The sequence below is a fragment of the Gouania willdenowi genome, chromosome 4, assembly GCF_900634775.1.
Source record: "Gouania willdenowi chromosome 4, fGouWil2.1, whole genome shotgun sequence".
NCBI classification, from domain to species: Eukaryota; Metazoa; Chordata; class Actinopteri; order Blenniiformes; family Gobiesocidae; genus Gouania; species Gouania willdenowi.
This window is the reverse complement of record NC_041047.1, coordinates 14,450,341-14,475,549: the sequence shown is the minus strand read 5'-3', so window position 1 is coordinate 14,475,549 and position 25,209 is coordinate 14,450,341. Positions and strand designations below refer to the sequence as shown.

The following is a 25,209-nucleotide window of genomic DNA, read 5'->3' as shown; positions in this document are numbered from 1 at the left end:
TTTATTTTGAGCTTTTTTTTCATGTGGTGAATATTATCTACAATGTCTACAATGAACCAAACAGGTTTTTTGGTTTACAAGAATTGAAGCTGCAGAAATCTTTTCACACTGACACACGCACACGCACACGCACACGCACACGCACACTTTAATGACACAACCCACACAGAGCTGAGCTGCTCATCCCACAAATGTGAGTTGCAACAAATGTGGCAAGATTTAAGAGGGAAATAATCAGGCTTGCCAAAAGTAGAAAATCTATTGCCAAGAGGCATTCACAGTAAGAAATATCACTCCACCGCACAGAGAACCCACATGTCCCCAAATAAACCTGCCACAAAATGTGACATGTGGCTGCACAGAAACTCAACTGTTATCTCTCTCAATAGAATACATACTAAATGAATGAATGATGGAATAAATATATGAATGAATGTTTTTGGTTATTTAGCTCTTACAATAGCCTGTTTAATGTGATTGGACCACATTACAGCTTTGATTCAACCATATACAGATAATATAATACAATCCAATGCAAGTATCTTGAGTCTCGATCAAGTCAAAAACTTTGGTGTCTATCTGTCACAATAACAGCCTTCTACCACCTAAAGAACAACTCCAGAGTGAAAGGTTTAATGACTCAGGAGAAACTGGTCCATGATTTTATCTCCAGCAGACTGGCCTACTGTAACGGTCTTCATCAAACAGCTACAGCTGGTTCAGAACGCTGCAGCTCGGGTCTTAACCAGAACAAAGAGGTCAGAACACATTACTCCAGTTTTAAAGTCTTTACACTGGCTCCCAGTCAGCCTCAGAATAGACTTTAAAGTTCTGCTGCTGGTATATAAATGTGTGAATGGGTTTGGTCCAGAATACATCAGTGACATGTTAGTCAGGTATGAATCCAGCACATCTCTCAGATCTATGGACACAGGTCAGATAGTGGAGCCCAGAGCATACAGCAAACATGGTGACGCTGCTTTTAGTTGTTATGCTGCAAAAAAAGTCGAACAAACTGCCAACAGAGCTGTAGTCAGCATCCAATGTGAACATATGTGAACGTATATGTGAAGAGGGAGATTTTTGGTCATATTGTTGGTGATGTAATGGTTTTGATTTTAAATGTTTTTACTGATGATTTAAATTGGGGGTTTTTTTGCTGCCGATTCTAATGTTATGATTGATTTTAAGCTGTTGAATGTTTTCTGTTGCACTTTTTGATCATGTAACGCACATTGAGTTGCCTTGTGTATGAAATGCGCTGCACAAATACATTTGCCTTGCCAACTGTAAACATATCAAAGTGTTTTTGATCCATTGTTTATTTTTTTTAAAGGATTTTCAGCACTAAGTGATCCGATTGTTACCATTGTTGTCTCACAGAGCAGAACAAGTTGACTCAACATTGTGCTCTGCCTTGCAACGGTGGAAACGTCAAATAACGTATTCCCCTGGTTTTCTCTCACAGTCTAAAATGGATTTCTTAAGTGCGTTTGGATTTAAGAGGCTGATGCATAACTGACTTCAGAAGTCTCTCCTTAGTTTATGGCCTGTTTAGGTGTGTTGTAAGTAACCTCCCGTTTATCCTTGTGCCCTTTGCTCCAAAGCTACAGCTATAAAGAGATGCCACCATGTGAGCAGAAGTTATCCCAGGTTAAAATCAGCTAGTCCAATATGGACAACAAGCGCAGTTTTATTTTCACAGGTTTCTTGTTTTTCATTGCAGTGCAGTGGACTTTGTGCATTCAAGGTAAGGATGTGTTCCATTTTGTTGCTGTTATTGAGAACTAAGAAAACCTAGAACTCTAGGATTTTATGAACAATATAAAGGATACCCAATTACATTTAGTATAATGGGGTCAACGTGTAGAGAAGAACACAGAACATGTTAAATTGCCAATCTCCATGCATATTATATGAACTGTATGTTTATGTATAATAATTTTAAGCTTAATAATTGTCATTAAAAAAAGTGCAAAACAATCATTTATAAAAAAAAAACAGTATATCCATAATCTTTATATAGGGCCTGTTGTACATTTTCTTGTACTGTAATTTGGTAAATTAGTCTTGAATGACACATCAATATGTACTGTACAAATTTGGAAGATTACTTGAATTTATTCATGTTATCTTTCAAGATGATGAGCTCCATGCAAGCTACTGGAACAATAAGGCAAAGCAGTCACTTCATAAAGCTATGAAAATGCAACGTGATCTGCACCAAGCCAAGAACATTATCCTTTTCCTGGGAGACGGTAAGAGAAATATCTGGGTTTAAATGAGTATTTATGACCTCTTTACATGATTATTATTATTGTAAGACAAACAAGTCATTTTTGTCACCATCATTTTTTAGACAATATTTAAGCAACATGAAGGTACTAAAAAAAATGTGAACATGATCGGAAACACTGCTTTAAAAAACGCATGCATGTTCATTTCTCAGAATGCATGAAATTCTGGCGAAGTTGTCTTGTCTGTGGTGTTAAGTGATGAGTTAAAAGTGTAGCACCAAGTTACAAGATGAACATGGGTTTATGTTGGGAATGAAACATCCATTAGTGGAGCACTCCAGTGAGGAGTTTATATAAGGAGTCAGTATAGCCTGGGGTGAAATCTTGGCACTCAAACCAACAACCCTTGTGAAGACTGATAGGGAAAGCCACACCTGCACGGAGGATTGCCAGAAGTGACCAAGAAATATTGAAATTCATGTGTTTTGGTCTACATAAGCTTGAGGAAAGTAAGCAGTCTCCATTCTTATGTGACCCCGAAGGCTTTACTTAAATACAGAAAGTAAATTCAAGGACATAAAGTATGAGGATTCTACCCGTTTCTCCAAAACTCTGTCAAACTTCAGTAATTTATCTGTTGATTTTGACAGAGTTTAGGCAAAGCAATGCAATTTTGGTTTTGAGGAAAGAAATCTAAGCTTCTGAAATATAGCTTTTTGGCCATGAAATTGATGTGAAAATAATGTTTCTGATTCACATTGGACCAACATACCTATCAAACACAACCAGCTATTTCTGTTGGTCCTGGTTTGACATGTGATTTGGCTTCGTAAAAAGAAAAAGTAAGACACATACATTGAGTTTTTTAGTTAGTCAACCCTTAGGTAGGTACCCTTAGGTTATGGTAGGGGTCAAAATCCATTGAGCGAGAGTTTGACACATTAACTTGAGTGGACGTTGGGTAACAAGAGTCACATGGATAAATAACCTCATTTGGCAACTCAAATTAATTCATAGGTGGAACATTGATTTATGGCACAAGCAACAAAGGCTACTCATTAACACTGACGTACAGATTTTTATCTTTGTTTGGGAATAATCAGTTACATTTAATAACCCCATCAAGTCATTAAGGGTTAACAACCCCATGTATGTGTATTTATGGATGTTTAAATTCCACCCACCCACAGGCATGGGGGTCACCACAGTGTCAGCAGCCCGTATCCTAAAGGGCCAGTTGGCTGGAAGATCTGGGGAGGAGAATAACCTGTTTATTGATACCTTTCCACACGTGGCACTGTCCAAGGTCAGCTCTCATTTTACCAAAGCAACATCATTGTTTCCTGGCAAGAATGTGTCTTTACGACTTCAACCTCTTTATGGCTCTTAAAATCATCAAGCAATAATTTACCTATCAGTTTTATAATTCATAATGATGTTGGCATGAACTCATCCAAGAGGTCGTTGTTCACATTAGTCGACAATTTGAAAGTTATTACTCGCATAATATTTATTTCATTATGTATTATGATTTAGGTAAATATTCATTTGGTGTCAGTTTGACAACATGGCACTTTCCAAATAGTATTTAGACATTTTTAAAATTGTATACTTTGTAGACTCCAATTGCAGATTGCTATTTTTTTTTTTTAATTACATTTCAGTCTAATTTAGGGGAGTCAAACTCATTTTCGTTCAAGGGCCAAATATGGACCAATTCGATCACAAGTGGGCTACAAGTTTAAGGCGGGAAAATGAACAATTTCATTATTAACGTGCCCAAGTTTGCACTTTCAGTTATAAATTAGACAAAGTAAGGCATCAACAGTATCAAAGCAATCGGTGACAGATACTTAAATGTCCTTCAATTTATTAATTGTTTTTTTTAATCAATTTTTATTTCATTTGGGGAGATTTTGTGGAATAATTTGAGAAGAATTGTAGAATTTTTTTTAAACATTTTGAGTTCTTTTAACAACAATTTAAAACTGAATTATTTGGCAATTTACACAATGATTCATTTTCCCTTTCTCCAGCATGCCAAATCAGATGCTCTTAAGGACCGGATTTGGCCCCCGGGCCTTAAGTTTCACACATGTGGTCTAATTAAATGTTTCAGTACTTTTTTATTCTACCATACATGTATTTTTCTTTCATGTCTGAGGAAGAAGTAAACCTTTGCACAAATGTGATTACATTGATTAAAAGTCATATATTCAACAGTGTAACCCTGTAAGTCACTGTGGTAAGAACTGTGCTAACTCCATGTTTATTGTTGTCCCACACCACTGCAGACGTACAATGTGGACCAGCAGATGCCAGACAGCGCTGGCACAGCAACAGCTTACCTGTGTGGTGTGAAGGCCAACTATGGCACCATTGGTGTCACAGCTGCTACCACGCGGTACAACTGCAGCGCTACCTTCGGCAATGAAGTCACATCTATTCTGCACCGAGCCAAACAAGCAGGTAAGCTCACATCACCACAACATTAACAGTATTTACAAATCCTGCATGTGGCAGGAAATAGATACGCTGTCAACCATTAGGCAGCTTTTTTTACGTTAACCATGGGGGTTTTTTAAACATCGCAATGAATAAAGATGAATTTTAATGTTAATTTTGTGTGCTTTAGGAAAATCAGTTGGAATCGTCACAACAACTCGAGTGCAACATGCGTCTCCTTCAGCTGCTTACGCTCACAGTGCAAACAGAAACTGGTACGCAGACTCTGATCTCACGGATGAGGCAATCGAAAATGGCTGCCGTGACATTGCGTATCAACTTGTTCACAACACAGAAATTGATGTAAGTGTGAACCTAACACCAAAGTATATCTGTATGCAAACTGAAGGAAAATGAAGTGGTCCAACACGAAATTTCAGATTTACGCTGATTCCATACTGACACATACTGTACATAGAGGTTAAGGCTACTTTTAAGGTGATGCCAAACTGGATGTATTCCACAAATTAACATTATCTGTGGAAATTAAGAATACTCATTTAACTTTAGATATAGTGCCATATACTCATTTTTATTAAAAAACAGCACATAGCGGTTTTCAATGGTAGAATAACTGAAACCGATTTTGACCAATATTACATTTTCTGCCTAATATTGGTCAATAATATCGGTGGTTCAATGATATTGGCCATACTTAGATTATTGGCATTAGGATTTGGTCAAATCATTCATTCACTCATCTTCTGACAAGCCTGTTCTTCTTCTTGTTCTTTCTTGGTTTATGGTGTTTTGCCTGCTGTAATACTCTCATAATATTAAATGTATTACATCTGAAAGAAGCATTGTCTCTATGCCACATATTGCAGGTCATTCTCGGTGGAGGTCGTCAGTACATGTTTTCCAAATCAGCCTTTGACCCCGAGTATCCGACCAGTAAAGGAGACCGGAATGATGGACGAAATCTGGTAGACGAGTGGACGTCAACTAAAACGGTAAATGGAATTAACCACCAATGAATGTAATTTCAATCCTTGCATAGATTCCACTTTTAAAATGCACATTATTCTTCAATCTTTCAAAGAATGTTAGGTACGTTTGGAACAAAGCTCAGTTTGATGATGTCAAACCTGCAACAACTGATTTCCTGATGGGTGAGAACAATGTACACATGTGCAATACAAACTAATAACTCCATTATTAGTTTGTATTGGTAATCACATTACACTTTCAATAGTAAAAACAGTAAAAATTTGCATTAAGTCTGTGTCTGGGTTTAGGTCTGTTTGAGCCTAAAGACTGCCGTTACGAGCTGGAGCGTGATCCAACAATGGATCCCTCGCTCACAGAGATGACAGAGAAAGCAATTAAGATTCTCAGCAAGAACCCCAAAGGGTTTTTCCTCTTTGTGGAAGATAAGTATTTAAATGTCTCTTTATTTCCCAATTAACGTTGTCATATTGTTTTAGTACATTCTTCTACAAGCCTGCACCAACATCATCAAGCTTTACTTTTCACTAGTTTGTGTAGCCAAGTAGCCTTTAGGAGCTCAATGTTAAATATACACAATCCATGACTACAACAGGAGAGACTTCTTACCCAGTGGTTCTCAAACTTTTTTGGCTCAAGTACCCTCGGGCCTTTCCCTTAATTCTGAATCCAAGTACCCCCTTTGTCCGACTACAACATTATGTTTAGAAAACGATTTAAAAACAACTATAGAGCATAATGATGGAATGAACGAGTGATAACACACACTTTAATGAATTTCATTTTGTAAATAAGTGGTAAGAAACAGCATTTAGTGCAGTGGTTCCCAACCGGTAGACCCCAAAGACAGCATTTGTTTTTCTAACTGCATTTTCGTTTAACTAGATTTATATTTCACAAAGTGAAAATAAAAGATTGTGTGTTATTTATTTATTTTAAGAATAATAATTAAAACGTTTCAAAAATCTATTTAAATTTTTCAGAAATTTCAGGCGATCCCACATGGAGTCCCGACCCCAAGGTTGACAAACATCGATTTAGCAGCTCCTGAATGGATTTATTTTAATAGTTTTTATCATTTCCAGTCATCCCACGCCTGGGGTGGGACCAAGACTGACTATTTGTTAATTTTCTATTCTCTCTTTCTCTCAAGTACCCCCTGTAGTGTAGTGCATGTCTACATGTACCCCCATTTAAGAAACACTGTTCCTACCTTCCGTCTGACCTTTCAGAGTAAAATTATCATCTTCACCATTACTTTTTCGTAAGAACTTTTGACTAGTTTAATATTGTACTATTTAAAATTTTTGCTTGGAGAAGCGATGGAGTGATTAATATTCATTAATATTTGTGTTACATTTCAAGGGGGAGAATTGACCATGGTCACCATGGAGGGAAGGCCAAAAAGGCTCTTACTGAAACCATTGAATTCGACAATGCAGTCTCAAGGGCAAGTGAACTCACCAGTGAACTAGACACCCTCACTGTGGTCACTGCTGACCACTCCCACGTCTTTGCTTTTGGGGGACACTCTGCTCGAGGAAACTCTGTTTTAGGTGAAGTTCACAATATAATAAAAGCATGTGTATAATGTATAATGTAGTGCATATACATTATTTTACATTCTATTTGAGGTTAAAACAGTTCTATTAGAACTTGTTCTACAATTTTAGGGGTCTCTCGTGGGTTGGCTGATGACCACAAACACTTTACGACAGCTGTGTATGGAAATGGACCAGGATATCAGATCGTAAATGGAACTCGGCCAGATGTGAATCAGTCGGTCGCATGTAAGTACCTGTTAACAAAAATTTCAATGACAAATGTAATATTTTACACTATCTTGTGGTGAATCAGGATTCTTGCCATACTGGTGCATACAGCACATATCACCAGTCGACCAAATATATGTAGTATATATGTAGTATTCCACGACTTCTGCTACAAGAAAAAAAACCTAATACGAACAGTAAAATGACTCAAGAATAGCATTAAAATAAAGAAGAAACTGTACTTTGAGTATATTCAGGCTGTCAAACATCAAACCAGTCTAAATCCTGTAGAAACACTGCATTCTACTAATCTGTAATTTGCGCTATATGAATAAAGTTGAATTGAATTGAACCTTGTAAATTGTCATCAACTCGATTAGTCTTGTAACAATGGGAATACATGACAACAAAAACATAAAAAAAGCAAAAATACACAAAATTGCTCAAAAACATACAAAATTACAAAAGACTGCACAAAAGGACAACGGAAATACACGGATTTACTCAAAAACTCAGAAGATGGGTTCAAAAATAACAAAATGACAAAAACACAACAAGAACAAAAATGACTCCAAAAATACACAAAATGACCCATAAAATACAAAAACAACAACAAACAAAACACAGAATGACAAAAAAAAATATGCAAAGCGACAACAGGAATACACAAAATGACAAAAAAAAATGCAAATAACAACTCTAATAACAACAAAAACAGACTAAAGCTGTTATTGTTCTTTGTATTAGTCTTCACATTGGTCCTTATTCTAAATGCTGACATGATATACTTATATTGTGGCCCTCGGATCAGACAATCACATTTGTGGGGCCCCATTGGGATCAAAGTTGCCCATCCTTACTCCAGTTGATTACTATGGCATTCTCATTGTGTATGCTTTTATTTTTCCTTTATATACTGTTTGTCCCAACTATTTCATGTATGCATTTGACATAGTTGTACAGTACAGTATGTAATTAACCTCATTATTGGCCAGCAGAACTGCCATTTGTCATAGGGCTACTGCTTGAAAAGTAATTAGTATTTTTTACCTGTTTTTTTCTTTCAGCTGATAATAACTACAAGCAGCAGGCTCCTGTTCCTATTGATTCCGAAACCCATGGCATAGAGGATGTGGCTATTTATGCTAAAGGTCCCATGTCACACCTTTTCCATGGTGTGCAGGAGCAGAACTACATTCCACACGTCATGGCGTATGCGGCCTGTATCGAGCCCTACGACACCTGCAACCTCACTCCTTACAACCACGTGGCAGCAGCCTATCCTAGCCTGATGCTGCTTCTGATCAGCTTTCTCTTCACCTACCACTCTGTCTGAAGGGACAGCCCAGGAAAATCCATCCTTTCCTTGAACCAGTGATAATAACTATTTATATGATATATGTATGAGTTGGCATCTGACTTGTGTGATATTTGTATATTTTAAGCACTATTAAACAAAAAAAAAATTTTCCAGTTCAAAAACACATTACCAGACTTATTTATAGTAAAACGTGGCTGAATTAATACCCAGAAAAGTGGCAAAGTTTCTAAATTATTGTCAGTACATTTTAATAAAGATAATAGCGTCCTTCTAAGCACACTTTTTATGTAACGACAGCTTGTTTTCTTTGTGTAAAAAAAAAGGACTCTCTTTACCGTGAAATCATCATGTTGTTTTTAAGATTAAAGATAAAGTGTCAATAGCCTATTCACCATGGTTTCCTGTTTTTTTTTTTTTTTTTTGTTTAATTATTATTATTTTGATTAGAGTACAAATTTGATTTTTGGTACAAGTGATTTCTTAGTTTCTTATGTTTTTTCATTTGTTGTTGAATGATGTACAGTATTTTAAAAACAAAAACAAATTATTTTTTTTGACACATTCCTTCCCTTTGGTCTAGAAATAAATTTAAAATCAGTGGTATAGAATCTAGAACTAACATTACAACTGCCTTACCTAAATATTTGGCTCAATTAGTATAGCAAGCATGAGCTCTGTACACATGTTTAACTAAACAAATATACTAAATAGTTACTAAAGGATTAAGAATCTCCACCAACTAACATGAGACAGTCATGTTGCGGTTCAAAGCATAGATATGAAAAGTTAATTGTTGTTTTCGTTCATGTTTTTTCTCTGGATTTAGATCACACGGAAAACGAAAAAGTAGATACTTTATAATTGTAAATTTATAACATTTGAAAGCAAAGTTTTTCTTTACACTGGGAAGAGTGTAACTGTAATTATGGATAAATTTTTTATTCATTTATAATCATATATTTATTATTATTATTATTATTATTATTATTATTATTATTATTATTATTATTATTATTATTATTATTATCTACTCTATTTTAACCGTTCCATATTATTGGTGGAAGATTGTCCAATCAATGTTGTCTTAGGGCGGGACATCCGGCTGCATTTCCGGCTACACTCTGGGAGGGAAGTTTAATCCGTCATTCACACTGAGCTTCAACACGAAGTCCAGCAAATAATTAATATTTGCCTAATTATGTTCAATCAAAAAAATTAAAAACAAACAAATGTACAGCTAGAAGTTCTCGATCCAATCTAAACTCATAACAGGATCAATACGGGAACCAGCATTTTTAATGGAACTCATGGTTTAAGGGTGAAAGCTTAGTTGCTACTATTAGCCTCGGTGGCTAACAATAACATAGAGGAAGCTAGTTTAGGCTGATTGTTTGGCTGTCCATTAAAGGATGATTTTGTTTTGAATTACCTTCACCGCTGTCTGGAACATGGATGGGAAAAAGAAGAGTCTGGAGAGTCAACTTTGTAAGGCGGTGAAAGATGGAGAGCCGAGGTGAGTTTTTGCTTCTTCTTTGTTATGCCTAGACATGTCTTTTCTTTACTTTTCATCAGCTTGACCACTGACAGTGTTCTCTCCTTTCATTTCCATATGTTCATATATTCCTCCTACATTGGTATCAAGTAGTAATAGTTCTGCATCGGACCACAAATGATCTGGGGGAAGTAAAACTCCTAATAAGCTTGTTCGATTTAATATTGCAGCTATTGTTGTGAAAGTATGCACGCATCGTCACTGCCGCTCACATAAACCTTGCTCACGGTGCACAAATAGCGCACTTATTTCTACCTTTGTCACTCAATAAATGAAGGCACAACTTAGATATAAACAGCCACTTCAGAACATTGCCTAATAAAGGGCACAATTCCACTATAAAGTGGTAAACAGGACACAACTGTGTACTTCCCACAATCCCTTGCAGTCGGCTTCCTCTCCACGGCTGCAACAATATGTAGTTAATAAAAATAACAATAATAATAATAATAATAATAATAATTTTGTTTTTAAATCTATCTTTGATGTACCTGATTGTTAAGATGTGCCTTGCATTTTTACAATTTATTTCTTAATATGTCAAGGCTCTGGCATGCCTTATTGTAGCCTAGTACATATCATTCTGTGTAATTTTATTCTTTTAGTAAAAAGACACAATAACCCACATTGAATTTATAACTCCATTCACCTCTAGGGTGAGTATTGGCAAGGATGTTGCAATGATTATTAGTGTTTTTGCACATTTTCACGGAAAAAAAAGAAAATGTAGTGTTACACACTGCCATCATAAAATAAAGTTTCTTTTCACTGAAACTACTGTGTAGAAGTCTCAAAATAACCATTACAACATAATGGCGGCATTGTAACAACTGTAAGTGAGAACATTGAGAATAAATCACCATGAGTTACTGATAATGCACAAAAATAAGAAAAAATTATTTCTCCAATTGTGTCATTTAAAGCACTGAACAGATTATATGAAAATAAAATGTACATAAATACATGAATATTGCAGGCACAAATACACAAAAATATTGATTAAATATAAAAACATTTTTAAATAAAAATATTTTATTTAAAATCGGCACCCAAAAAATTGCGATATATTGTGAAATCGATTTTTTTTCACACCACTACTTTCCTCACATTTTGCTCATTTCCCTTTCATTTGAGACAAATTCATGTAAAACAGCATGTTCTGTCATTTTTTTTTAAAATGAGTAAACATGAAATGTAAATGTTAAATCTAAATGTAAATTGTAAATGTTAACTCTAAATGTAAAAGTTAAATCTAAATGTTAACTGTAAATCTAAATGTTAACTGTAAATCTAAATGTTAGATCTAAATCTAACTGTTGATCACAAGGCTCCGCCCACACTCCACACACACCCCACCCTCCAAGGTCTTGCATCCTCGGTCTTCATCACTGGCAAAAGCAAGTTGACATACAGACTGGCTGAACTGATTACACAAGATAATATGCACAACTATAACATCACATTTCACTCTCACCTTAAAACAGTCGACTCATCCCCACCCCTTCCATTTTCCTACCTTGACTCCCTCTTCCCTGTTCCCTGTTCCCCTCCCCCTCACCTAGGTGTAACACTGCCCTCTCTTTTTATATCCTCCCTTTCATAAAGTGTTTCTTACCCTCCCTGAGGGAGGGCTGGTGACGGTCACAATTATGCAATAAAATAAAAAAGTGAAAAAGTGTACATACAGCATGGTGGTACTCTCAGCAAATCTACATCTGGTAAACTGTGTGAGGGCTGTTGTCCACACATTCCGACAGCTGTTGTGCCGTCTGTACGCCAGTCATTACCGAGTTCGTCAGTTTGGAAATATCTCGCTCTTCCCCTCTTCTCACTCACTGAGCCGCGGTCAGTTGTGTGGGCGGGGCCTCGTGATTGACAGGTGCTGACCAGCCCACCTTGTATAATTTCTAAACATTTAGCTTTACCCTTGGCAACCGATTTAACATTTATATTTAAATTTAACTTTTATATTTAGATTTAACATTTACATTTAGATGCATTTTTCATGTGTACACATTTTTAACTATGATATAGAACATGCTGTTTTACATGAATTTATGTCTCAAACGAAAGAAAAATTAGCTAAATGTGAGGAAAGTGAGCTGATTGTTCAAAATTTGTCGGCTATGAAAAAGTAACTGAGGTTCTACATTTGGCATCCCATATTATAGTACTATCATAATGATTGTTTTTACCACTGCTACATAGGGTAATTTAATTTCTTTTTAGGTTTTCTGAGTTGCATCATTTCCATTAGTTGGACACGCTTAACTACTTATCTTTGGCTTGTTTTTCTTTTATATCCTATTAGTTTGTTACATTTACTATCACTTTTTAAATGTATTTTATGTTATATCAACTTTGTAGTAAGTTAAAGACCAGGACAGTTTGTTGTCTCATAGTTCATGACATTGTCATTTTCTCTGTGCTGTGGCAGATCTGTGCAGCTGCTTCTTTCAGCAGGAGCTCACCCTGACATGGTGGGTCGTAAAGGGGTGGCTGCGATACACTTGGCAGTTGGCAAAGAAAGTGAAAAGAACACACGCTGCCTAAGACTGTTGCTTCGACAGGGAGCAAACCCCAATATTAGGTAGGAATAAAAACACAGTAACCCAAACTTTGATCATTGTCAATGAGTAAAATATTTACTGATGCTTTGTTTTTCTTTGTCAAGTTTTAGTTTGTTTATTTCTTTTAATTTTTGTGTTGAAATGAACCCCAAACTGTGACTTGCCACATGTAATTACAATATTCGTGTATTTTAAAAAATTGTTTCCATTCATGATGTTTTTCCAAGGTCGGCAGAAGGTCTGACACCTCTTCATGTTGCTGCACTTTGGGGATGTTTTCAAAATATTAAGCTACTATTGATGAATGGAGGAAACCCCAACATAAAAGACGATGTAAGACAAGTTTTTTTCAGTATTTTTATTAATAAAATGTTCAAAGTTGGAAGATCTGAACAGGAAAGCTGTTCATTTATAGAAACCACGAACCACGTGATATCAAGCCTTCGTTGTGTCTTTGTATTTCATACTTGGATGTTGTTGACCAATTATATTAATTTAAACTTGCTTCGGTTTACATTGATTTGTTTTATTGATTGATTTTTTTCTCCACATGCAGGAAGGAAACACCCCACAGCAGCTTGCAGAGCAGCAAGAAAATCGGAAATGTGCTCTTCTTCTTCAGGAGTACCAGAGCAGCTCGGTGGAAAAAGAGGACGAAGACCTACCACAATTCCACTACTGTGAGAAAATGTTTCTGTCAATTCTGTCTTGTAAGGATTTAAATACAAATATTTAGGACTTTAAAACTCGGGTTTAAATCTGCAAATATTCAGAATGCATGCTTTATAGATAGAATCCTCGATACATTTGTACATGTATCAGAGGCCTCAAAAACGTATGTATGAAATATGACACGTTAAAATTATCACGTTTGAATTACTAGATTACCATAAAATTTAGATTTTTCAACCAAATACTGTAATCCATTTGAAGTAGAGGTGTACAATTGCAACTCACTAAACTAAGTGTATACAAACTAATGCTATTACTATAGAGCTTTGAATATTTGCTTTTTATGTTAAACAAGCTAGGAAACCAAAGTCCAAAAATGTAATGTGCTAATAACATTATTGCACATTATTGACTTCAGAATCTGGTCATGATTTAATCGATATTCTCCTTTTTTTCCCATCAAATCTTATATTTATTTTATTTTTTTTTTCAACAAAGCATGCTTGCATAGAAATACTAGATAAATACTGATTACAGAGTGATTAAGCCATTTGTGCCCCTAAATGTCACTGGTTTCCCTTTTATCTAATGCAGGGGTGTCAAACTCACTTTAAATCGGGATACGAAATAGTTTGATCTTAAGTTAGCCACAGATTTTAGATGGGAAAACGAGCAATTTCAACATTTATGTCCCCAAGTTTGCTCTTTATACGACGTATAAATTATACATAAAGTATGTAATGCGGTGACAATATCTAGGCAAAGTGACAGATATCAGTCCCTGCAGGATTTTCTCTTTTAAATTTCATAGATTTTGTAACCAATTTTATATTTAATTTGGGGAAATTATGTGACATAATTTTATGACAATTGAGTTCTTTGAACAATTTGAGATTAAAAATGACTGCAGTCATTTGATAAAAAAAAGAAAAGACAATTGCGATCCTCCAAATATTGTGGAGTTTCATTGGATTTGTTACATTATTACAACTCAATTATTTGGTAATTCAGACAATAATTTATGTTTTTTCTGTCTTTTTAACTTTTTGCCTGCGGGCCGAATTGGAAGGTCTAAAGGGCCAGATTTGGCCCCTGGGCCTTGAGTTTGACAGATGTGATCTGATGGATGAAATCTACCTCTCTGTCTCCACAGCTGTGTATTCTGATCTGACGGACACATCAAGCTACTCAGACTCTGACTACAGCCTCACCTCGCATCTCTCTGGAATAAGCGACTTTGGAGAAGTTCCACTAAGCAGCACAAGACGCTCATCTTTTTTCAACTTATCCACGATTGACAACAGGCCAAGTTTCAGAGGAATGCCATCGAGCAGACCCTCTGGTGCCTCGCTACTTTCTAGTACTCGCATGTCAGAGATGGGTCTTCTGAAAAATGATTCTTTGTTTACTGATCATGGCACACACTTACCTAAAGACAAAGCTCTAACAGCTCCAAATGAAGGCATTGCCTCTCCTTCTAGAAGAGACAACCTTCCTGTATTTTCCTCTTTCAGGACAAGTCGAAAGAGTGTAAGTTTCAATAATATTGATGAGCATTTCCCTGTTTTTAGTCCAGAATCTCCCAAGCAACATCCTGGTATCAGTGCTAGCCCAAGCGTCTGCACTTTACCCTTCGACATGTCCGACTACTCCGACTTCCTTGATACAGAGCGCATGGCGACTGTGTTGGACACACAGGGCATCGATGTCACGTCCCCCGATCATGTTTATGTTTTCTGCAGGGAAAGCAGCGAGAGCACAGAGGAAGACTTGGAGAAAACAGTGATTCGTCCTCGCGTTCTGGAAGAAAGTGACGATGAACAAGAAGGCGAAGATGTCAAAGTGATTCAGATGAACGTACCTGACAAGAATGCTTGTTTGTATATTGGCAGCAGCAGTAGTAGTGGTACTGGTGGCAGTCATTACAGTAGCTGTGAAAGCGACCACTACACCAGTGCTTTGGATAGTTCTGAACATCCTAGACAGCTAAAGGAGGTCGCTGACCAAACACCTCCGATTTCTACTGATTCTGAGCAGCAATCAACAAGACATAATGAAATTGATCCACCTACTAAAGCAGAGCCTGAGATTGGTTTGAAACCAGAAACTACAGGACCTGTAATGAGTATGCGTGATAATCTCACCTTGTCTGAGGTCAATCATACAGCAAGTGACTCTAGCACTGGTCCATGTGAGAACAGTTCCAGTACACATAGTGTTGACCAGTTAGTGCCAGCCTCCAAATCAACTTTACATGAAGCATCAGCACAAAGCAGTGGCCTTAAATTCACACCCAGTCCCTTTGTCACAGGCAGGACGTGCTCAAGGCTAAGTCGTTGCTCCATGAAAACAAGTAGAACTGAAAGTCTCAATGCTACGTCCTTGTTTGACGACACTCTACCCACGCCAGTTCGATCATGCCGCAAGACTCCAAGATCTCAGAGCAGTAAAGACACTTACGGTTCTCCACAGACATTTTGTAATACAAGCAGTATGACAGGAGGGGTCGATAAGCAGGACAGCCAATCTTGCGCGCACACACTTGGATCAAGTGTAAGTAACAGCCAAGCAGATACGTTCATCCTGCCTAAAGGTGATTGTACTGCTGGATCACAAAGTTTGTGCGACACAATTATCATTGAAAAAAAAGAAGATGATTCAATGGATGCCTACGAACAACACCTTGCAGAAATTATTTTAGTTATTCAAGGCAAGAAGCGGAGCCAGGAGGAGTTTCTGACTGACGATCTGACCAGTGCAGATGAGGAGAAAGCCACAACTGGGAAGAACGTCTCTGCGGTGGAAAGTCAAGATGACCCAAACACCCAAGATGTGTGTATCACAGAGGACTGTAGCTCTCAGTCAGACTCAGCATCAGTATCTGCATCTGCATCCTCCTCATCCAGCTCCAGCTACTTCTCCCCACGGAGGTCTAATGAAGACCATTTACCTTGCAGTCAAGGTACCGGATGCACTCCTAGATACAGCATGAGTCGACTCTCAAGCCGTCAGCGGCCACAGAGCCTGGCTAGCCTCTCCTACACTCCTGGAGGGCGTCCGCTCATTCGAGACCTGGACGAACCAGTGGAGTATCTTTACACCGACACGGAACAGGGTCACAGACTGATCGAGACCCACGTCCCACCAACGTCAGACACCACTCTCAGCTCCAGCCTGAGCATCAGCAGCAGCGAGGAGACCGTCCTTTATGACTGGCGTTCCATGCTGCAAGACATGAAGGCCTTTAAAGGGAAAGAGAACCAGAAACCGCAGGTGGAGCCGCTTAAGGAAGAAAGTAATGGATTTTCTGACAGTTTACTGAAAGAAACCAGAGGATTGACCGACAAGAAGTTGAGACAGAAGCTTGTGGAGCTGGGTGAGAGTCCGGGACCCATCAGCAGCCGTACTCGACCCACTTACATGCGAAGGCTGTGTCGTCTATTGCAGGACTCCAACAGCCAATCACAACATGGTGAGGAGCAGATTGATCCAAGTCAGACAGGTAATGTGCAAGAAGGTTTCTTTTGTTTGATATGGCAGGCTACAATGTAACCTAATGATTTCTGAGCTACTGTATAATTAGGATAAAACTCAAGACATTTTTAAATAATAATACATTGAATTTAAAGAAAGATAAAAGACAGCATATAATACAGAGGGTGAGGAACAAAATTATGCAGGTATAGTGAGTAGGCCAGTTGAAACTGATGGGTTTTGAGTTTGGATTTGAAGGTGGGGTGGTTGGTGGAATTACGGAGATCGGTAAAGACTTGAGCATGGAAGGTTTTGTAGCCATGTTTATTTTCTCTCTAAAAAGGTAAATATAACTACCTGTACATCTTTTCAAAAGTAAAATGAAAGTAATTTATTCACATGTATTTACAGTTTTTTGGGAGTTTTTGTCTCTAGTTGACATTGGTTCAGTGGATGACATGGATTTAGTATGTTTAGTGTTTGGTTTAAAATATAGAAATACATACTATCTCACTAACTTGTGTTATTTGTTGTTTTTCACTTAATTCTTAGATTTAGGTTATTCTCCCGAGCTGTGCCGAGTCCTCCGGACCTTTAATCTGCCTGATTGCAACGCTGACGAGCAGGCTCTGTGTCAACAGTTTGACCAACCAGATCAAAACCGTAAATGGAGGGAAGGCAAAATCAAGTCCAGCTTCAACTACCTGCTGCTCGACCCGAGGTCTGCCATTTGTTCTTTAGATTTAGTTTTTTGCTGAGACATAGTTAAAAAATTAACACCAATGAACACCAACCTGTTGATGAAATATTTTCTACCAAACGATGAAAAAGTCAACTGTAAAGGGAAAATATTTATTTTTGGTATTCTTTTGTGTCATGTTCATTTAAACTTTTTTTTTGTTGAGCTAATGTATTGGACCACCACCCAGTGTAAGTTTTAAATCAAAACCCTCCCTAAAAAAACTACGGTAAATTCATATTTACATATTTTATGCTTTGTAGTTTGCGGGTGATGCTCTATGTAGAAGAACTTTAACAGAAAGAACATTTGTGAGAAAAAAAAAATGAATAGATGATTAAAAAACCTAAATGAATATATCATTTTAACATCAACAATAATTGTTTCCCCTGTTCAAAATGACCAGTTATATCTTAATAAAGAAGCAGAGGGATTCTTTTTTTCACATGAATGATTTTACAAAATTAAATATTTTAACAAATGTCTAATAAATGCATCAAACTTTGTATAAAAGCTCCTTTTAACTTCCATTATGGCTTCTTTGTCTTTCTCTGACAGGGTGACTAAAAACCTCCCATTTCGCAGTAACACAATGACCCCACACGAGTGTTTCCAGACTTTTATCCATGCCATCTTTTATGTGGGCAAAGGAAAACGCTCTCGTCCCTACAGCCATCTCTACGAAGCTTTGGAGTACTTTAAAGGAGACAAGACCGCCAAGGTAAAACATATCATGACTAGTCTAGTTGGGCTGTAGTCACCCATGGTAATGGTTGGTCGACCAAGGCTATGGCACATGTAGCAATTAGTCAACCAAAAACAAAAAACAAAGGGAAAAAAGGAGAATGAATGAACAGGTGCAGAGGAGGATGAGGAGAAAGAAAAAGAGAGACAAATATTTAATTTTTGTGGTGCCGATTTGCTTTTAAACACAGACCATTTATGATATGAACCTTATTCAAGCTTTGACCAGAACCCGACAAAGCATAAGAGAAACCCACAGGTCTGACAGACAATAGGTATTTATATCCGTTCCCGACCTGAAAACGACAATTAAAACCTATTTTTTCCTCATACAAATGACTTGTTTTAGTGGTAAGTCTGCTTTTATTAATAAACAACTGTTAATGTCAACATCAGATCAGCACACGGGGAAACTAACACATGGCGCCACAGTCAGCAGTGGATCTATTTACATAATTAATGTATCAAATTTAAGGATAATCCATGTTCTTGTGCAGAAAAAGGATTGATTCAATAGTGGATGCTTGTGCAACAAATCTTGGTCGACCACGATGGCATCGACCAATTAGTCGACTGAATGACCAAAGTTGGCAGCCCTATAGTCTAGTCAAGGATCTCATCCCTTTTGTTTTCTGGCAGAAACTGTGTCCCAAAGTGCAACACATTCTTCAGGTGTGGAACGCGGGGCAGGGCGTCATCTCTCTGCATTGTTTCCAGAATGTCATCCCAGTGGAGGCTTACACGAGAGAGGCCTGCATGGTGGAGGCCATCAGTAAGTACACTCTTATCCAGGGTTGGGATCAATTATAATTGTCATTTTTAAAATGTGTTGCTGTCGTCATCGTAATGAAATTGTAATTGAGTTTAGATAATGGACTGTAGTTGTATTTGCCTTGAAAATTCTATAAAAAATTGTCAGTTGTAATTTAACGCACAACTGGGGAACCATGTTCATATGTATTTAAGAATTATTCAAATATGTTCCATATCAAGCTTTCCCACATTTTACCTTTTAAATAAATAAATAAATTGAGGTATACTGACGCAAAAAAAGGCTCAAACACCCACACCAAAAATATTAAAAACTTATTTTCTACTTTTATACTGATACTATGCTTTTTATTCCGACAGACTTTTACCGTAACTTATACAGTTTTTATGATGATTGTGTCTATTTGGCATGAATCTTTGAAATGTTCCTGAACGTCGTTGGGAGAGACATGTGCAATGTACATGTGCACGTGCAATGACAATAAAAGGATTCTATTCTATTCTATTTTCATTGATTAGAACGCCTAACAAGGTAACCAATAGATAGGAAAGAACTTATATGATAGATGTATTTGTTTTTACTGTATTTTACACCTGATTTAGGACCCGTTATTATAAGAGATGATAACACAAGAATGAATTGTAGCTGAAAAATGTAACCCTGGTCTTATCACCAGTGATGTCTGTAAAGTGAATGATAGAAATAGATTTCAAATGAGACTCAAAGTTTATGAACTGTCGTATATCGTGTGATTATTCATTATTTATCCCAACTACACTGAGTATTCAGATTCTAATCTGCCGTTTCAGGCTTGAAGATGCTGACCAATCAGAAACGAGGAGATTTCTATGGCGTGGTGTCTAACTGGCAGGGGAAAAGGAAGCGGGAAGTCGGCGTTCATCTGCTTTACCGAGCCATGCAGATCTTTCTGGCTGAGGGGGAGCGACAACTAAGACCAGCAGATATCAGACAGTAGAGCCCCCTGCAGCATGGATGCAACATTGGCTTCAAAACAGCATCTCACACAAAAAAAAAAAACACTACTGACGGCCGAGAAAAAGGATTGTTAAAATACCTTAAACTGGCCAATTTATTGGAAAAAATTATAATTTTGCACCGCTTTAGCTGTGGATTCTGTCTTTCTTTCATCTCCAGGGACATTTCTGTGACTGGTAATTATGGTCAAACATACTGGAGTGAGTTTTATGTGATTTAAAAAGAAGAAAAAGTTTGGATTTTAGATGTAATTCAGGACTCAGCAGTTAGAAGGTGTTTGCCTTCAATGACTTTTATTGTGTCATTTTTAGTTTGTAGTTTCAGATAAAGAACATCATGAGCTCAGAAGCTTAATTGTTGTCAGAGAGGTACTCGAATTATGCAAACTCATTATTTCACATTTCCAAAAGTTGTCAATTATGAGACGTTATAGTTTTATTAAAAAGATGATTAGTGATAATTTTTGTGTAGTAAATGGTTGTAGGTGCATTTCAATATTGTGTCAGTTTGTTCTCGTACTTGTTTATATTTTTGTGTTTTACTAGAGCAGCTTTCTTTGGAGTCACAGCTCAGAGGCTTATGAAGTGTAGTGAACATTACTCAATCATTTGGAAGTTAAAATTTTTTTAAACCAAAAGACGCATTAAAACTATGACCTTTAGTTAAAGGTTTAAAACTGCAAATATCGATATGGTGCAAATTTTTGCTCTGAAAATGACACCAATGCTTTTGTAAGATGTGTGTGTTGAACACCTTTTCAGTCAGGTTTTGTAAATAAAGCTTCTTAAGTGATCTTTTTATTTGTTTCCTGGATTTATTTGCGTCAGATTTAGGTTTTGTTTCATACAATATCAATACTTTCAGTAGTTTCTGCTGTAGGTCTAAACTTGAAATCACCCTTTTTTCCTCGTCTTTAAGCTCCCTCTGTTGGATAAAATATGTTAGCTCACCTAGTATAAACGGTATAACAGTATTTTAGTAAATTTGACTTTGATTTTTCTCCACTTGTAATGTGGACCATTTTTTTTTTTCTCTTGTATTTTTCAAGTTTCATTAATCGGTTATCAGAACAACTGTTATGATCGTGAAAGCTAACCCTACATTTCACAGATCAGCTTTTGATTTCTTTAAACTAGTTCATTCACATCAGCAACACACACTGGCTCTGCTTTTCAAAGACGCACCAGACTAAATAAAAACAATCTACTCGGGTACTTCTCAGCATCAACTGACCTCTGCCATCAGCGTGGGCCACATGCAGGTGTGTAGCCTACATTAACATAGGTTAATAAAACATCTGTATTAGAAAGAGTCAACACGTTGAAACTAATTGACTACTTTTAAGTTGTAAAATGTCATTAAACATGGCAATTTAAATAAGTCATAAGAGGCTCTGATAAGCTTCACTGGAGATTGGGTGATTTGCTTCATTTATTCAGCGCAATGTTCTGCTTTCTTCTTCCTTTTCCTTGTCCTGAAAGGTTAGACATTGACCCCTCATAGAGATGGTTGGGGGTACTATTCTAACTTAAGTTTCAACCTGTATCACATAGCAAGCATCTCCTTCCATAATGTGAGGCTTTGTTCAGATATAATTCCACACCCATGAATCTTTAAAGGAGCATCATTTTGTTTACTAGATAATATCGACTGAAAAATAATTTACATCAGCTCTTGTGTGTTCTGTTTAGTTTATATATTATGTCATTAAAAAGAAATTATTTTTTTGCTGAATTTTATTTCAAAATGAAAACACGCTTTTGCTAATAGTGCAAAAAACCCAAACAAAACCTAGTAATAATGCCACTGATGTAAAAAAAAAAAAAAAAAAACAAAAAATGATCATGTTCGTGGTGCAATACAGTAAGATATCACTATACAAAATTATATATATATATAATTTTAATTATATTAAAGAGCAAGAAATAATGTATTAAGTCAACTTATGGATTGTGGATGTCAAATATCCAAATAAATCTGAGGTAATGTCCTCACGTCACATTTTATTTTAGTTCCATAAATTCTTTACTTGCAACACAAACAAGACACAAAGAAAAAGCAAATACGTTTATTTCACTTGACATGAAGAAACAAGACAACGCATAAATCAAAATATAAACAATTATTCATTTATTCTTTTTGCAGAAGGTCATGCTTCAGTTGAAATTCATTTGTTTACATTATGCAATTTACTTTATGATGACATAAAATGAGTGAATAATTCAAAAGTCCTTAACCATAAAGCCAAATATTTTTTTTTTTCTCCCAAAGTCATATTTCTGATTGCATTGGGCTTGTCTTTGTAATCTCATGTCCCTGTAGCCCAACTCCTGCAGCCCGCGGTGCGATCAAGATGTAATCTGTGTTGCCTGTCAGTTCACACTACCCACGTGTGGCTGTTGTGCACGGTAGGCAGTGACATAAATAATGGCATCATCAGCATATCGTGACACAAATCTTTGTGACGGTCGGATGAAATCTGGGACACAGTTGCATTCATTGTTCAGTGAGCTCTTCCACAAAGTTAAACCCACCGACAGCAATGAATGTTGATTGTGACCTTTGCTGTAGTTTGGGAGCTGGAAGCCCTTTTTTCAGAGTTTGCGCAGCAGGAGCGTCCGTCGTGCTGCTGCTGAGATTCTCTTTTCCAATAAACTTGTCAACCTCGCGTACATGTTTTTAGCTTCATTTCCCTTCTCTCGAGGACACTTGGTGACAAAGGCTGGCCGCAGGGTACAGTCAACGGTCGATGGTTTTTCCAATCTAGCACAAACTCACCGACAGCGTTGAATGTTCACTGAAGCGATCACGGACCTGATGGTGACCAGGGATGACAGTCTGCTTTGAAATGCAGAGCTAGCATGTTTCCAGTCGGAGCTTCTGAATAAGCAGCTTACATATCCTACATTTTCTAACTAAAACATTGTTTTTATTGATAAGCAGGACGCTGGGAAAGGTCACACGTGTTTTATGAAACTTTCTGCGAATTACTGTAGCCTATTCAATGACTCCTAAAATTAATATCTGTTATAGCAACAACTTTGTACAATGAAGATTAAAAGGATAAAAATGATTACGACTAGCTTTCAAACAAGCTTTTACTACTTTTATAGAAGCAGTCTGATTTTCCCATTTACACACGTTACCCACCAACAGTAATAATATCATGAAATATTACAGGCGTTCTCCACGTTTAATGTCCTGCACATAAATACGTCCGAGCTTAGAACCAGGAACAGGCACAAATGACTTGTTTGAGATAAAAAGGCTTTCTATCAACCATATAGGCCAGGGGTCAATAACCAATGAATATGATGATACAATACAATTTGCATGTCACACTATGATATATCCAGATATTAAACAATACCGTACATTGGGATATCAATAGTTATAAAGTACAAAAATGGTATGAAATACAATGTGTTTCATTTTTTTTAAACTGAACAAGTAAATGGTAACTAACTGTAATTCAAGAGCCAATATGAAAAAACAAGTGGTATGTTTATCAAACTGTCAAATTACATTTTTTTTTACATTTTTTAAAGTACCCATATATACATCTATAAAAGTGCCCAGTATGTTTTAAGAAAATAAAGTACAATCAACTTCCAAGCTAAAATGCATTGAGGAGTGAGATAGTAAACCAAGTCTGATGTTCACTGACATCTAGTGACTGGGCGTTTCTGTGTTATGCTTGTTAGCGCAATTAAATGTTTTTCATTAAAAAACATGATTAAATAAATCAATGTGGACATTGTTGGATCGATACGAAAATCACGTGGTGAAATATCACAATGTAGTCGCCGAATCGATTTTTTCTTTCACCCTTAATTGTAATAACTTACAATGGAGCTTGATCTGCCTCTCTCAGGGTCCTGTTTGTTTGATGGGCGGAGCTTAAGTGACTCTTATTATGCTTTGGTTTGCTGACCCCAATCTAAGCCAGAAACATGACCTGTGCCATTAGTTCTCCCTGATCACACTTTGCTTTAGATTCCTTAAGATTTCAAACAAAAATGTGTATTTATTAATGACTCTAACCTGATATCTCACTCATAAACACACTGTTATCTACCGTAAAGCACAACGATGACTAAAGCAAAGGCAGCGTTGCCGTCATCGTATGGCAACGACTGAATATGTTGAAACCCACAGTTAGTTGGATCGAGTCATCTCGAAACTCCTGAGTCATGGTGGTTTTCATGCACTCAGCTCTTTGGTGGACATCACAGGCTGTTTTTGAAAGTCACTGTTGCCTCCAGAAAAGCACCAACATGCCTCAGTAGCTTCAGGCTAGCTGGAGGATAAAACTGGCGATTCACGCTGATCAATAGCAGTTGATGTTATTTTTTTGTTGTAGCACACTAATACCTTCAAACGAAAACAGCACACACTGCTGAGTCACACACTTAATCTGAACAAGGAGGATGACTGAGCAACAGATCGATGTTTCTCACCTTTACATCAGACGTTTGGTGACCTCCTTTATTCCTGTGAGGTTTTTTTTTTTTTTTTCTTTTTCATACACGTGCTTGCAAGTTGTTTAAAGCAGCGATTCTCAACTGGTGGGTTGGGACCCAAAGTAGGTTGCGGTCCTGTACTGAGTGGGTCACGGACAGCTGGTCAAAAATAAATACATACTTAATGTATCATGTTGGACTTGTCTTTCATTTTGAAATTTTTTTTTTTTTTTTTACAGCCATGCTGTGAAAAACATGTTGCACAGGAAAATATATAGATTTATGTTATATACAGTATGTGTGGGTTTTCAACAGCTATTTTTGAAAAACTAAAATTGGTTGGTTGAATTCTATAAAAAAAAAAAAAAAAAATGGGTCGCGATTTATTAAGGGTGGCAAGATGTGGATTTTAGGGTGAGACCAGTTGACCAGTTTAAAGTGATC

At 36.9% G+C, this 25,209-nt stretch overlaps 2 protein-coding genes across 2 annotated transcripts; both read left to right on the top strand.

The window, feature by feature from the left end:
* The first annotated feature begins 1,612 nt into the window (after window positions 1–1,612).
* On the top strand, window positions 1,613–9,057 carry LOC114461794 (alkaline phosphatase-like). The gene is made up of 11 exons (XM_028444161.1): window positions 1,613–1,750; window positions 2,142–2,258; window positions 3,428–3,543; window positions 4,532–4,706; window positions 4,873–5,045; window positions 5,570–5,695; window positions 5,785–5,854; window positions 5,981–6,115; window positions 7,055–7,246; window positions 7,364–7,480; window positions 8,530–9,057. Exons 1-11 carry the CDS (start codon window positions 1,675–1,677, stop codon window positions 8,796–8,798), a joined length of 1,566 nt encoding a protein of 521 aa, XP_028299962.1. The 5' UTR covers window positions 1,613–1,674; the 3' UTR covers window positions 8,799–9,057.
* Window positions 9,058–9,940: 883 nt separating this feature from the next.
* Window positions 9,941–20,936, top strand: LOC114462083 (uncharacterized). The gene is made up of 9 exons (XM_028444690.1): window positions 9,941–10,296; window positions 12,773–12,925; window positions 13,133–13,238; window positions 13,462–13,585; window positions 14,731–17,079; window positions 17,604–17,772; window positions 18,349–18,511; window positions 19,174–19,306; window positions 20,116–20,936. The coding sequence occupies exons 1-9, from the start codon at window positions 10,232–10,234 to the stop codon at window positions 20,280–20,282; spliced, it is 3,429 nt and encodes a 1,142-aa protein (XP_028300491.1). The 5' UTR covers window positions 9,941–10,231; the 3' UTR covers window positions 20,283–20,936.
* The last annotated feature ends 4,273 nt before the right edge of the window (window positions 20,937–25,209 follow it).